The sequence below is a fragment of the Cucurbita pepo genome, chromosome LG12 (assembly GCF_002806865.2).
Source record: "Cucurbita pepo subsp. pepo cultivar mu-cu-16 chromosome LG12, ASM280686v2, whole genome shotgun sequence".
NCBI lineage: Eukaryota > Viridiplantae > Streptophyta > Magnoliopsida > Cucurbitales > Cucurbitaceae > Cucurbita > Cucurbita pepo.
This window is the reverse complement of record NC_036649.1, coordinates 7432007-7446357: the sequence shown is the minus strand read 5'-3', so window position 1 is coordinate 7446357 and position 14351 is coordinate 7432007. Positions and strand designations below refer to the sequence as shown.

At 33.0% G+C, this 14351-nt stretch overlaps 1 protein-coding gene across 1 annotated transcript; it reads right to left on the bottom strand.

Annotated features, from left to right (window-relative positions):
• Positions 1–315: 315 nt before the first annotated feature.
• On the bottom strand, positions 316–6488 carry LOC111807749 (polyamine oxidase 1-like). The gene is made up of 11 exons (XM_023693619.1): positions 6477–6488; positions 6138–6174; positions 5589–5841; positions 5197–5322; positions 5017–5078; positions 4770–4924; positions 3314–3457; positions 2469–2618; positions 1459–1713; positions 977–1058; positions 316–871 (listed from the first exon to the last, which is right to left on the bottom strand). The coding sequence occupies exons 1-11, from the start codon at positions 6486–6488 to the stop codon at positions 660–662; spliced, it is 1488 nt and encodes a 495-aa protein (XP_023549387.1). The 3' UTR covers positions 316–659.
• Positions 6489–14351: the final 7863 nt, after the last annotated feature.

Sequence of the window (14351 nt, the reverse complement as noted above, 5' to 3'; positions counted from 1 at the left end):
TCTCGAAAGAGATGCAGCGTTAAGAGTTATTCGTAGAAGCGGTATACTCTTAAGTTTCATATGGGATGTAACCCCTATGCCACATAATGGCTTTTTGAAAACTTGAATAACAAGTACATGTGATAATAGATATTACTCTAGCATAGTCCATAGAATATCTTGACGGACCCAACCTGGCATCTATATTTTATTCGGTTGGTCCACTGACTCTGTTCATCTAAGCAACTATGCTATGTCCTAACATTATAGAACATCAAATAGTATTAAACTTTGAAGAATAAGACTATTGTGAAGTTCAAGAACAAAATTTGTAAATTAGAGTCAAAAGTGAGAGATCAACTTCTTTCTTGCACTAAAAGATCAGTAACAATACAACTAGAAAATCCAATATTTTCCCCCCACAATTCTTCAATTTCCTCTAGAACTTTTTCATCAACAAAATAATTTCTAGAACTAAAAGTAAACCCTTCAACAATTAGACAAGTGGGCACACCTTGATTTCTATGAAGATCATCATCTCATAACTTTTATTTTCTGGATGGTATCGGATCTCGAATCAAGTCTGGATTCAAATTCATCTTCTTGTCATATTTGTTACCCACCGTGTTTTCTTCGTGATACGAATAAGATCTATGTTCCTCAATATGTCGTCCATGTAGTCATAAAATTGCTTCCTGGATACCGAGCTTGCCGTTAAGGTACAATTGTGTTGGAAGATCACATTTGTGAAGGCCTGAGACAGTCTCTGCTTGTGTCAAAGTCAATGATCCTGTTAGAGCTAGTAAGGGCTCTAACAAGAATGATTGTCCCTCGCTTTTTCTCTCCTTATCTTTCCTCATTTCTTCTAACAAGGCATTGCTGGTGTCTATGCCTGTTCCATTGGTTAATAGAGAAGTGAATCTCGTCAGAAAAACATGTATTAGAAGTATGTAAAGTATCCAATAAAACCAAATTAATTAGAAGGCGTTTCACAAACCTGCAAGATATCCACCATGTACATAGCCATTAAATCTTTCGCTCGTGTGTTCTCCAGTGAAGAAGATACGTCCAATGGGTTCCTGAAAACGACACACCAGAAGTAAATTGGTTAAAATGAAATATCTGGCATCAAAATAGTCTTAAAACTCTTAACAATTATCATCAAGTATTTCCATAATTACTTAAATCTTGCTGATACAAGAGATTAACACTAAGTGCATTTTGACCCTCTAACAAAGTGAAACTAACAAAATGGAAAACAAAACCATCTTCTGAACACACTACATTAGCTTGTGTCTGTGCTTTGTCGTGTCACATTCCAACATCTAACGGTCTCTTAACGAAATATGTTAGTTCCGTGTTTAAGACAGTTCAATGGTGTAATTGGCCGCGTTGACAGGCTTCTACAAAATGTTTCTACTTCGATCAATCATGCAATCACTTACGAATCAAAAATTGCAGAGAGAGAAAGTAGTGAACCTTAATGTTTTGAACAATTTGGCAATCGGAGATGATGGGGTAGTTACTGTAGCTACCCCGTTGGAATCTGTTACTCCACCAGCGGGGAACAAGTATGTCAATAGCATCAGGGATGTCGGGTCCGAACATATCCCTAAGCACTTCCATGGATTCTCTCAACGTCTCTTCATCGGATTGAGCCTCGACTCGTTTTGATTCTCCATTCGTAATTGTCACCACCAGGATATTGGACCCAGGATAGGCATTCTCCATGTTCTGATGTCATCATAATAGTCAGTTAGTAGTATGATCATTAATCTATAGCAGTCATAAAAGGAAGATCAAGTATCAAATGCCATGACTCTGTCAGATTAAGTCACGGAGATAATCACAATACGTCCTCCGCCAATCAAGCAAAACACTCTTCAAGATTTAAATTATTATGGCTCCATCATTCAAGATTTAATGTTCGTGGAGCAGATATTGACAGATGTGATAGCTGACAAAAGTATCAACAAAACCATAAAAGAGAGTGCCAAAGGTTTATCTACGAAAAACTTAAAGAACTGTATTGTATTTGAGGAGTAAATTTGTGATGTGATAAGTGTATTTTAAAATTTTTAATTCACATACAAAATGTAACTAGAGGGTCGAAGGCGATGACATCCGTATTCTGGAAACCAATACAAGGATTAAGAATTAATTAAACATGAGAGTTGATAGGTTGCATGTGACCCATGTGCCCCTAATTATGAAAGTATTTCCTACCGTATAATAAGTTAATAATGATAAGACTAAACTAATATAAAAAAAAATTGATGCATAGCACATAGGTCATACGGCTACTACTTTGTTCAACCTAAGACCTGGCTGGCTATCCCTGTGGATTTATATTGGCAAGCATGCAATTCTTCTAGCTAAGAAGGCTTTGTTTATTCACTTAATATTTTCTGGATGAGTAGTGATGATGAGATGAGTGTTAGCTGGCAACAACAACGAAAAAATTAACCAAAAAGAAAATGTTAACGAACCTGCCAAAACGTGTAATAGCCCCTTCTTTCATGGGCGTAAATAAAGAATTCTTTTCCGGGTCCGCACGGCCAGAACTTGTATGGAAACTTGAGGAAAATCTTTGTATACACCATCACGTCACATTTCTCTATGGCCTCTGTTTTCCACCTCTGTTTCATTATATTTAAAACCATACTGTTTAGTTAATAATACTAACCCCTGGCAGCGATATAGAAATAAAAGATTACAACAAGGAGTATCAGTACACAGAAACAGAGGGCAGTGTGGAAACACCATATCATATCATACCATACCAACCAGCAATCAATGGTTCGGTAAATAGAAACACAAGTGGGTAAGTAAAATAGACTCGTGGGTTTGAATCTTAGAGACACACACAGAGGATATGAACCACAAAATGCAAAACTGGGAGATGTTGTTGCATGGGAGTTGCACATAGACACATTGGGAATTCGATTCTTACGTCATGAGTCAGGAGGAGACCTTGCCATCCATAAATTCTGACTCTGCCCACTAAATGAAAAATTAAATAATGGAGCAGGCCCTTTAGAGATGTATATCAAGAGAAGTCAAGTCAGAGCGAAAATCCCACCACCACCTCACAGGACGTCAGAGGCCGAGAGATATTTATTGTGTTATGAATAATACTGAAAGGTCAAGATTCTGCCCACCCATCTTAGGTCTCTCAATAGAGGCTCACAGATCAAGAGGCAACAGATACGACACGTCGTCATAAATTGTAGGGGGCATTCTTGGTGTTGGTGGGGGCAAAAGTAAAAAATAGAGAGAGAGAACAGTAGAATAGTAACAAACAATATGGAATAAATAAAAGAAGAAAACGTACGGGTAACGATGGAGTGAAAGAAATGAGGTCGCTTTGGAGTACACCAATGCTAACAGATAAAACCACATAATTTGCTTCATAGATGCATCCATCCTCCGTTGTTACAGTAACCCCGGTTCTCGAGTGTTGTATTTCCCGAACGACCTGCAAAAAATGATGCAAGATGAGAAATTGACACAGCAGACAACTCCACCTAGAAGAACCCGAACCATTTATTTTTTATTAGGGAAAGATTATGGGGTATCTTTGCCGAGTTAATGATTCTATCACAACTAATTGATGGCTGCTATCTAAAAACCACAGTGATTACTAGCAGTTAAGCGGGACGATGAAAACAGGGGAAGCATCCCTTATTTACTGCAATTCGCATCAGATTCGTTGGGCAATAAAGGAGCCAAAACAACAGCCCCATTAAATGGAGATATTGACAAGACTCCCCACTATCATGTTTTTATTTGAGTTGATTTGACATCTCACCCCATGGGCTATTGTTTATGGTCATAAAAACCACTGTGCGCCCAAATGCAAATTGGTATTCAGTGACCCTACTAATTTAATAATGGTAAAAAGGGCCTTCAAAACGTTTGCATATTGTAATCACAATTCTGTCAAGTATGATACAAGCAAGGACATTGCTGGCAAGTCAAAGTTTCGCTATTCAAGTAGGGGGAAAGCTATCAAAGCTTACTGCTCATGGTTTGGCGTAGGGGTCAATCAAAAATTCAAAAGCCCCAACCAACAGAAGTAGACAGCGTATTGGTTTCACAGTTGAAGAACAATTTAGCGTCAATTTCGTTGTAAAAAAACCCCCATAAAATAGAACAACTACTACTGAAATTATCTCTAACAGGTCTATTCAGCGATGGCCTTTCAAAAGATATCCACAAGAAATCATCTGGCAATAGGCTATGAAAGTGATATCGCGATCATATGACACAGACGGATGCCACTAATTTCAACCAATATCTTAAAAAATATATTTTGGCAGCCAAGATTAATATATTGTGGAAGCTCGCAAATCCCAAGACCGATTTTTCTCAATAGCCAGGACCCAGGTATCCAATGCAGATCATAAAGTTCATTCAGCCGCTAAAAGAATTAAAGATTATCAAGTTGACCACCACCTAGGCTAATACACAGCAGCTTCTAATATAAACTGGCAAATGGCAACAGTAATAATATAATATGAATGGAAATTGCTTTCAGAAACGTCATTATCTGCAAACTCCCAAAAGTGGGTCAATCATCAATCTCAACGACAAATAAGAACAGCACATGCAAACAAAAGAGATACCCGGGATTTTTATCCTATACTTTTTCTGTTTCTTTTACTGTATTTTTATCAAAGCCCATATCCGTCCTTTTGTTTCATCATATGATTGGGTAATCAAAACCAGAACAGACAAATTTTTCATTTAAAAACATATAATTAGCTAAAAGTCAATTTTTTGCTCACCTTGTTGAGTTTGAGACGACTGTCCGAGACCTTTCCCTCTGAGGTAAAAAGAAAATCCTCGGCCATTTTGTAGAGCAAATATTCATACCCTCTTTCATCTGCAACCAAAAATTCCCTTTCTCCAAAATCCAAGTACGTCGATATAGGCTCAACCTCTGCACAAAACCACCCAGCAGTTCCCAGTTCAATATTCTCATACAGAATATTAGAATAAGAAAAGAGAACAAGGATCGGATAGCAAAATGACCTGCCATCTCGAAATCGTGGAGTATAAAGTCGATGGCGAGTTCCATAGGCGTCTTTGGAGTACTGAAAACAAAAGAAAGAAGAGATAACATAAACAAATATGTTTGTTGAGTGTTGATGCCATACTTTTTCTTCTTTTTGAGATGCTCATCAAACCAGCGAGACTTTTTAAAAAAGTTACCAAGGCGGCTCCGATACAATGGAGACATCGTCAGCATCTGTCCCCTGGTTCCTCAGATTCTGAATCGCTGTGTCCACCGCCTTCTTGTACGAGTCGGCCGCAACACCACTCGGAAAGATTTTACCACTGTAAACTCATTGATTCAAAAACCTAGTCTCACTTCAAATTGAACGAGAAAAGGAGAGCGAAACACAGAATGGAAGAAAAAATTGACAGATGCACGTTCAAAATCCATCTCTCAATCATCATTACATTGTTCAATACCACTCAATAATGCCTCAAAGAGAAGAAAAAAAAAATCAGAGCAAAAATGGCGGCGGATTAGAAGAAATCCGAAACACAGAGACTGGGGGAAACACAAAATAGCAACAATCAGGATCGGAAATTCAAACCTTCGATGATCGTAGATATTGTAGCGAGCATTGCTGTAATCAGAGAAGCAAGTACGTAGACTGGATTTGAGAGCAAGTTCCCAAACCGGATTCGGCTCTTTTCCACCTACTCCAACAATCCAACCCGCTCCAAGTTCCACCGATACGCCTCCAAAATTTTCCTTACAGACTCTTCCTCCAATACGGTCGGAAGCCTCCAAAATCACCACGTCGTCTATTCCATTGTCCACCAGCACCTTCGCCGCCGACAAACCTTCCGATCAAAAATCAACCGAATCAGAGAAAAGAATCATAATACAAGTTGTTAAAATAAAAACGGGATGGAGAGCTTGAAGGAAGTCGAAGCAAAATAAAAAATGAATGATAAAAAAGAAAAAAAAAAGAAAAAAAAACTCTGAAATGAAACTTTATTGGCCCTTGTTTTTTCAAAGGCGTTTTATAGCATCATGTCAAAAATGTNGACAATAACTTTGTTGGATTATGGTAACGATAATTGAAGAAATAGCGGGAGTCGGTTTATATAGTTTTTTTTTTTTTTTCTGGACTCACCTCTTTGGGTGGAGATTCCCAATCTTGTACTCCATTCCTAAAATTAAGAGAGAGAAGTTACCAGATGAGAGAGAATTTCACATTCAAATTTCCAACTTCATCCTTCTACCTGCTCACTCAAAAAAAATTAAAAATTTAAAAATTAAAATAACAAAATTACACTAAAAAATAAATAAAAATTAAAATAAATTAGAGATCGTTGATCTAAACCCATGATCATTTTTTTTACTATGGCTTCGAGGAGGCGAAGCCTCGACTCCTTTTCTTTTGAAGTCTTTTGTTCGACATAATTTATCAATATAGCTCTGATATCATGTTAGATGAACACGACAGTCTTACATAATTCGACATAATTTATCAATATGGTTATGATACCATGTTAGATGAACATGACTCTTCATAATGGTATGATATTGTCCACTTTGAGCATAAACTCTCATCACTTTGCTTTGGGCTTTCGGGCTATTCTTTGATTATAAACTCATGATCATTTTTTAAATTAGTCAAGGTGGGATTTTTATCTCAGTAAAAGATGGTCTAATTCAAAAAAAAAAAAAAAAAAAAAAAAAAAAAAAAAANAAAAAAAAAAAAAAAAAAATTCCTAATAAAAATTACATACAAAGTTCAAACGTGTTTTTTATTTTTAAATTCGGACATCAACCATATTTAAATTATTTAAATTGATTTATTTAGCACTATATATATATATATATATATATTAAAAATTCACAATTATTTTAAATAAATAGAGAAAATAAAGGATAAAACACATTATTATCTATTTACTTATCACATTTTCTCTCATTTATATTAATTCTTGCGTTTAAGAAAATCTAATATTTGTGAAAAATTACGCATTAAATTCTAATAAGGGATTAAATTAAAAAAAAATTAGAATTTTAATCAATATAATCAAACATTTAGGGATAAATTTAATAATTCTCCAAATACAATTTTTTTTAATTACAATATAATTAAAAAAATCAATTGTTTTTCTTCTCATTTTACGATGAAAAAAAAACAATAAATTAATAAAATGGAATATTCAATTACAGAAATCAAATTTAACAAAAATAGAAAGAAATGTTAAAGAGTACAATACCAAAAACAGAATTAAAATTAAAATTAAAATAAAAACAGTAAGCGACATTATTCCAATTATTTATGTTTGAGGGGCAATATCGGAATTCGACCGAGTCAAACAACCTATAATTTATAAACATTATTTTAATTATGTATAGGGTATAAGACAAGTTTTTTATTTTTATTATTTTTTTTATTTTCAATAAATTAAAAAAAAAAATTATGGCTGTACTTGTACTATTGTACCCTTCAGTCTTCCCTTCCCATACCTATTATTTCCAATATATATATATATATATATATTATTTTAATTATTAAACAAATATTTCTTGAATAATTATTAGTCATACGAATTTTGACATTTTAATTTGCGATATATATATTTTTTTCAAATTTATAATTTTAAAATTAGTCGAGAAGGGAGGAGGGTATTTTGGTAAAATGGGAAGGGGGAGAGGTGTACGTAAGGGTGTGGTCAACGTCAGAACGTGAAAGACATTGAATGGGAGTGGGACCCAGAGGATCAAAGAGGGGAAGAAGGGAAAAAAAAAAAAGGGACCGCACCTGCACCGCACGTGTCGAGGTTGATACGACACGTGTAAGCGGAAATCCAAAAGGGTGTTGTTGTAATTGAAGCTGTCTGTCACGGTGGTAATTTTGACAGCTGGGTAACCGGCGGCCGGAAACAAACAAGCAAGGTCCACGCTACCCCTGCTGTTCCTGCTTCCAAACAGTCTGTCTCGCTAACCTTCCCTTCTGTTTTCCCATCTCACCTTTTGTTTTTTTCCCATAAATATATTATTAATCTATTTAACTTTTATTATTATTTATTATTATTATTATTATTATTATTATATTCTAATATTAAAATTAACATTTTTTTTATAAATATAGGAAAAAATAAAAAATAAATAAAACTTGGAGGGATATGAAAAGGTTAAATTCATGTATCTTATCTAATAAAGTTATTATGTGACATATGACAAATTTGGCATCAAATTTGATAATTAAACATATTTATTAGTCGAGTTAATTCAATCAATTCAAAAATAGGATTATAATTCAACCGTACTCTACTTTTGATGTTTATAACTGATGTTAACGATGCATTGTGACTTATGAATATTTAGTTGTAACCGTCCAATGCCACTAGATATTGTCATTTTTAGACTTTTCAATATTTTAAAATGTGTCTACTAGAGAGAAGTTTCCATACTCTTATAAGAAATGTTTGGTTTGTTTCTCAACTGGCGTGAGATCTCACAGTCCACTCTCTTGGAGCCCACAGAACAGTCTAAGCTCACCGCTAACGAGTACTGTCTTATTTGAAAACTATCCTACTGATTTTTCAAAATTGATTAATAATTTTATATTTATTGATTACTGTACTGCAATTTTATAATTTAAATATTTTATTTTTTTTTTTGGGTAATTTTCTTAACATATAAAGTATATTATAAAATATAGATTGATGAATAAAACCGTACACAATGGCAGCAGTGGATGAATCAAAGATAATATATAATAAATAATTAAATTAAAGAAGAATGGAAATTGGAAGTCAACGCTTGTAGTGGATGAATCGTGGGTCATTGTACTCGTTTTCTGATTTATTATTATTTTTATACTATATTGTTTATATTGATTCTTTAGATTCTTTTATTCAAGATACATGTTTATGATGTTTATTATATTCATTCTTATTATAATTTTAAATCATATGTTATATTGTCATATATAAATGACACAATTAATATGGCCTACCTAATCTTAATTGCTTATTTTATTTTAATTATATTTTTTTAAATTAATATTTAATTTTTATAATTGATGTTAAGCAATGTGTTTGTCACCCGTGAATGTTTGATTTAGATTTTTAATTTTAGTTATTAGTGTGAAAAGATTTCTACGGATCTCGAGATCTCACCTAATTTCGTAATATAAATATTTTTTTTAAATAAAAACTTATAAATTAAACTCACACGAGAAATTTCTAAATTAAGTTACAATAAATTTATTTCACGTTTAATGTTTTGCTTTCATTTATTTGATTGTCACCTAACTTTTTTTTTTTAATATTTGAATTGACTTTTTTTTTTTATACTAATTGAATTAATTTATTTTACGTTGTTTTCGCTTCATTTATTATTATTATTATTAATTCAATTTATGTTATTAAATTTGGTTCTGGTGCGATTGACATAGATTAATTTTATATTTTGTTTATTACCGAGGGTTAAAAAAGATTTGATTAATAAACAATAATTTAACTTCAATTTCTAATTATATTAATACCAATTAATGGTCTATATATATTTAAAAAAATTAAAAAGAAAAAAGAATCAAAGGAAAATAGAAAGACACGTGAAAAATACTGAAACCGTGTCAATGTACTGTTACAAAAAGGGTGACGTGGCAAATTTGCTGTTGCGTGGTGTCCACGTTGACAAATTTGTCATCATTTATAAAAAATAAATTCATTCTAATTTTAGGTTTGCTTTAATTAATTAATTTTTTTTTTATAAAAAGAGAACAAATTACTTGTTACATATAAAATAAAAATTTGAAACAAATATATAATAAAAAAAAGATTTTTTTAATTAAATTATGAGATTTAAATTAAACTATTAAAATTTACCAAAAGAAATTTAAACCTTTACTTATTTATTTTTAATTTTAATTAAAATCACAAGATAATAACAATATATCCAAACTTGCACGCCTTCACTCAACTACATTAACGATATAAAAAATTAAAATTTTAAATTTAGAGATTTAATTTTATTATTGCAATTAAATTTTAATTAACATGGTTCTAAATAGTCATAAATCTTAGGAAAAAAATTAGAATTCGAGTAATATATGATATATCAATTTCATTCGGCATAATTATTTATTTTAATAATTATAGGGATGAAAGTAATATTTTTAAGCCTATGATTATGAATAGAAAATTGGTGTGGGGATTGATGGTCAATTTGAGGGGGAGGTTAATAATTGTAAAAGTGGGGCTGAAATGACCAAGGATAAAGCAAAGCTTATAATTAAAGAAAGTGAAGGGCCTAAAGAAAATTATGTTTCCTTGGCATAGTAGGGAGCAAATCTTATGGATAGTGATGTAGCTTTCAAAACATTTTATCCAAATTCTCTTTCATTAATATTTATTAATAATAAGAGTACCTAACAAATATTTCATAAATATCATAAATTTAAACTTATACTCTTAAATAAATTAAGCTTCATATAGTTTCGACTAAGAAATTAGAGATTCGAATCATAAAAAACAACGTTAAAATAAAAAACGCCCGCAAATAATTTAATAAGCACATAAATTGGACACAAAATGGGGAAAAAATTCAACCTTATCAAGAAGAGAGCAACTTTTCTATATATATGTGTGTATGTATATATTGCTTCACTTAGCAATGAAGTTTGGGAAAATGTGCATGACAAAGAGGGCATAGAGTAAGAATAGGAGCATTAATGGAATTGGTGACCTCCCCCACTCAACTTGGGGTTTTGAGCAATATGCATGAAACCAAAACAAGTCATAAATGGAGGACAAAAAAAAAAAACAACTTAAAACAACTTAAAGTATAAGCAAACTCAAGTTTGATTTTCGTGCAATATTTGAGTTATTAGGTTCTAGAATTGAATTACATTAAATTCTAATCTAGTGATGTTAAACTATCTTGATTAACGAAAGTTTGATTTGACAAATGGGTATACATTATTTTTTAGGTATAGGTTTTAAGATCTTATATTCAATGATGCACGAGATGACAATTGGACGTATTGTCCTTAAATTCAGGGGTCCAAGTCCAAATTTTCTCGTTGTCACACCATTGGTTGATGTTCAAACCATCCAATAAAGAAAAAAAAGCACCGAAATAGTTGAGTTGTGACTTGTGAAAGATGAGACTACATGAATATTTGCTTCTTTATTACCAAATGGCACTACACATCTAGGGCTCCTTTTGGACCCAATTTCTCCATTCAACCTTCAAAGCTTGTAAAGATCCCAATATTTTCTCTCCAAAAGAAGGAACTTATAATTATCCCATGGAAGGTAAGCATGGCTAGTGGAGCACTTTGATTTATGTGTCCTTTCTTTGACTTTCTTCCTCCAATATTAGCCCATAGCTAGAGCTAATGTTTTCCCTCCCATGTGTACAACTTTAAAGATCAACTTATGAACAGTACCATTCAAGTTTTACGTGTAAGTCACAATAGGAGTAGTCGTAAGTTTATAAAAATAAAAAAGGGTAATTTATCTGCATTAGTATTACAAATTCTTCAAATAGAGATCTTGAACCTTTGGAAATGAATGGGAGGAGAGAATTCCCCTTTTAGGCTCCTAAAGTACTAGCAAGAGCTAATAACAAAAGCAAAGCCAGTAGTCACTTGTTGCCCGAAAAGACCCAGATTATTCTTTCTTTTATGAATCCAACAACCTAAAATTCTTTCCTCGAGAGTGAATAGCTAATAGAATAAAAATAAATCTCGAGATTCAACTGGTATCCATTTCAATTTAAAGTAAGCTCTCATTTAGTTTACTTTTAAAATATAGTTCACACCAATAGAACGAGATTTACTCGATTACAATAAATATATATATATATATATAGGTAAAAGAACGACGAAAACCTTGAAATAAATGACATACTCAAACATATGATAAATAAATAATTAAACAAAAAACTTTCCTTCTGCAAACCAAAGATGATGTTAAATTTGAAAGAATTTGACATGTACAAATTAAAGGAACCGAAGAAAAAGGAAATGGGAAAAGAAGAATCTAAATTGATAAATGGGAAATTGGGTCCCATGAAATAGCTAGCTAGGATTGCTTGGAATTATTCTATTTCTGATACACTTGTCTCATTCCCATTGGTCAGGCTGCTGCATACTCATGAAATCTACTTTTTGAAAAATCTGTGTGAATGTTAGAAGACGAAAGGAATCCAATTCTATTATCCAATCATTCATTACTAAGAAATCCAAAATTTCATCATTCTTGAAAGTATTTGTGTTTGTTCTCATGAATTTGTTCAAAGCTGCTCTACATTCATAAATGACTCGCCACTGACCAAATTAAACGTGGCATATGTCCAAGTGATTACACTCCTTAAAGGATTTAGAGACCTTTTAAACACAAACTTAAATGAGAAAGATAAGAATTTAAGCCTATTTATCGTTTAATTATACTCAATTTGACCTCTTCCTAATAAATAATTACCGACTTTGGGAGATTTTTGTATTAAAAAAATAGTTTGATTAGAGGGCTTTATTAGCATAATAGCAAGTTGTTTAAGTGGTTGGTAGTGGATGAACGATGTGCCGCGAAAAAGGAATGAGAGAATATATGGATTTGTGGGTTTTGTCAAATCCATCTTTGGAATATAAATAAATCCCATAAACTGTCACTCATAGAAAAAGGAATATTATTATGTCCATCCAAACAAGTCCTTAGCATTGACCCATAATCCAAAATAATTGGGGGTTGAAAAACATTGGTCTTATAAACCCATATATTCCTTAAAAAAATGATGTCTTTTTCCAATGCATTGTTCTTTGTTTTGAAAACAGATTGATGGGTTAGTTTTTCTTTATCCAACTTCTTAAGCCATTGTTTTCTTTGTGATTGCTCCACTACCACCTTATTGGTTTTCTCACTGCTTTCAATTTCACTTTTCAAGGGTTTCAAATTTAATGACTATTGAAAACACCCTATTGTTCCTTTCATATTCCATCATTCCCCCACTTTTGTACTCTTCTAATGCCATTCATACACATGTTAGGGTTGTTTTCTTCCCATTTGTCTATTCTTAAAATGTTCTGGTACCAACTTCTATACACTACTTTTCAACAGTTTCTAAGAAGATAGGTCCTAATTCTGCCAAATTTATTCAAATATTCCAGCTTCTGAAAGCACTATTTTGAAAGTGAGTCTCTTTTATAAACTATTTGAGGGCAAAAGTTTATGATATCACTTTGAATATTGACAAGGGCCAAGGAGCCCACCCCACGTTCCTAAAATTATGGCCGAGTATGAATGTAGGTGTAAGGATGTGTATGAACAAGTTTTAGATGAGCTCAACTTGGATCATAATCATAGTGAAGGATACGAGAAGATTAGGCATAGCATAACGGGCCATGGTATAACAGTATGAAAAGCATCTTGGGTCGAGCTGTAGTCCAATTCCAGCCATTGGAAGCCATAATGCTAGAGAGCAAGATCTACTCTAGCACCAAACCATTTGTGATATTCAGATAGCTCTGAAAAGACAATAGAGGAATGTTTTGTTGCTAACGGTTCATTGCCTTGAGATGGAATAGTAGTCGCATTAAGCTTTGAGGGGATTGTGCTAATTATACTCTGTATTTTGAGAAACTTTTAGCAACTAACTAGATAGTGAATGAAGAAAGGTGCGCTTACATGTTAACATATGGATCCTTCAGAATCAAGATCATCAAGAAACTCTACTTGTAGGAAGGATATTCATTGCCCCATCACACAGTTTTTGAAAGAAATGTTTTCTACAATGAGCTTGAATAAACACAAACCTTTGGTGTAATAATCCATGCTCAGAACCGAATAAGAATTTGAAATCTGGATGCGGCACCTGATGGCCCGACATTCCCTTGCGACATGGTTACTATACCTACTTCTCACTTCTTAAGAGTGAAAACTATGACATACCAATGCGGTTCTTCCAGTATATTTTGTCTTCATTCACATGCATCCCAAAAAAGATTTTAAGAGGCAACCCAGCATATAATTACTCCAAGTAAAACACGCTTAACCAACCACGTAGTTCCTATGATTAAGTTACCGAAAAGAAAGGTGCACTTTATTGGTATAGATAAGGTCCACCGAAAAAGACCAAACGACGCATTAAACCTAGCAACCTCTCAAACTTCATTCCAAGATATCAAAACAACTGTAGAGGTTCTTTCTTGGGGACAACACCCTATGGTGACACATCATCTCACATATAAAAGGGGTCGACAGCCTTAATTTGTTCATGAGAAAAATTTTAGGTACAAGAAGCTTTAGCCGTCTGGTATTGAAATTGCTACAGCCACAGCTTAAAGTTTCCTCCAAGTTAAGAAATGGCAGAAGTCTTA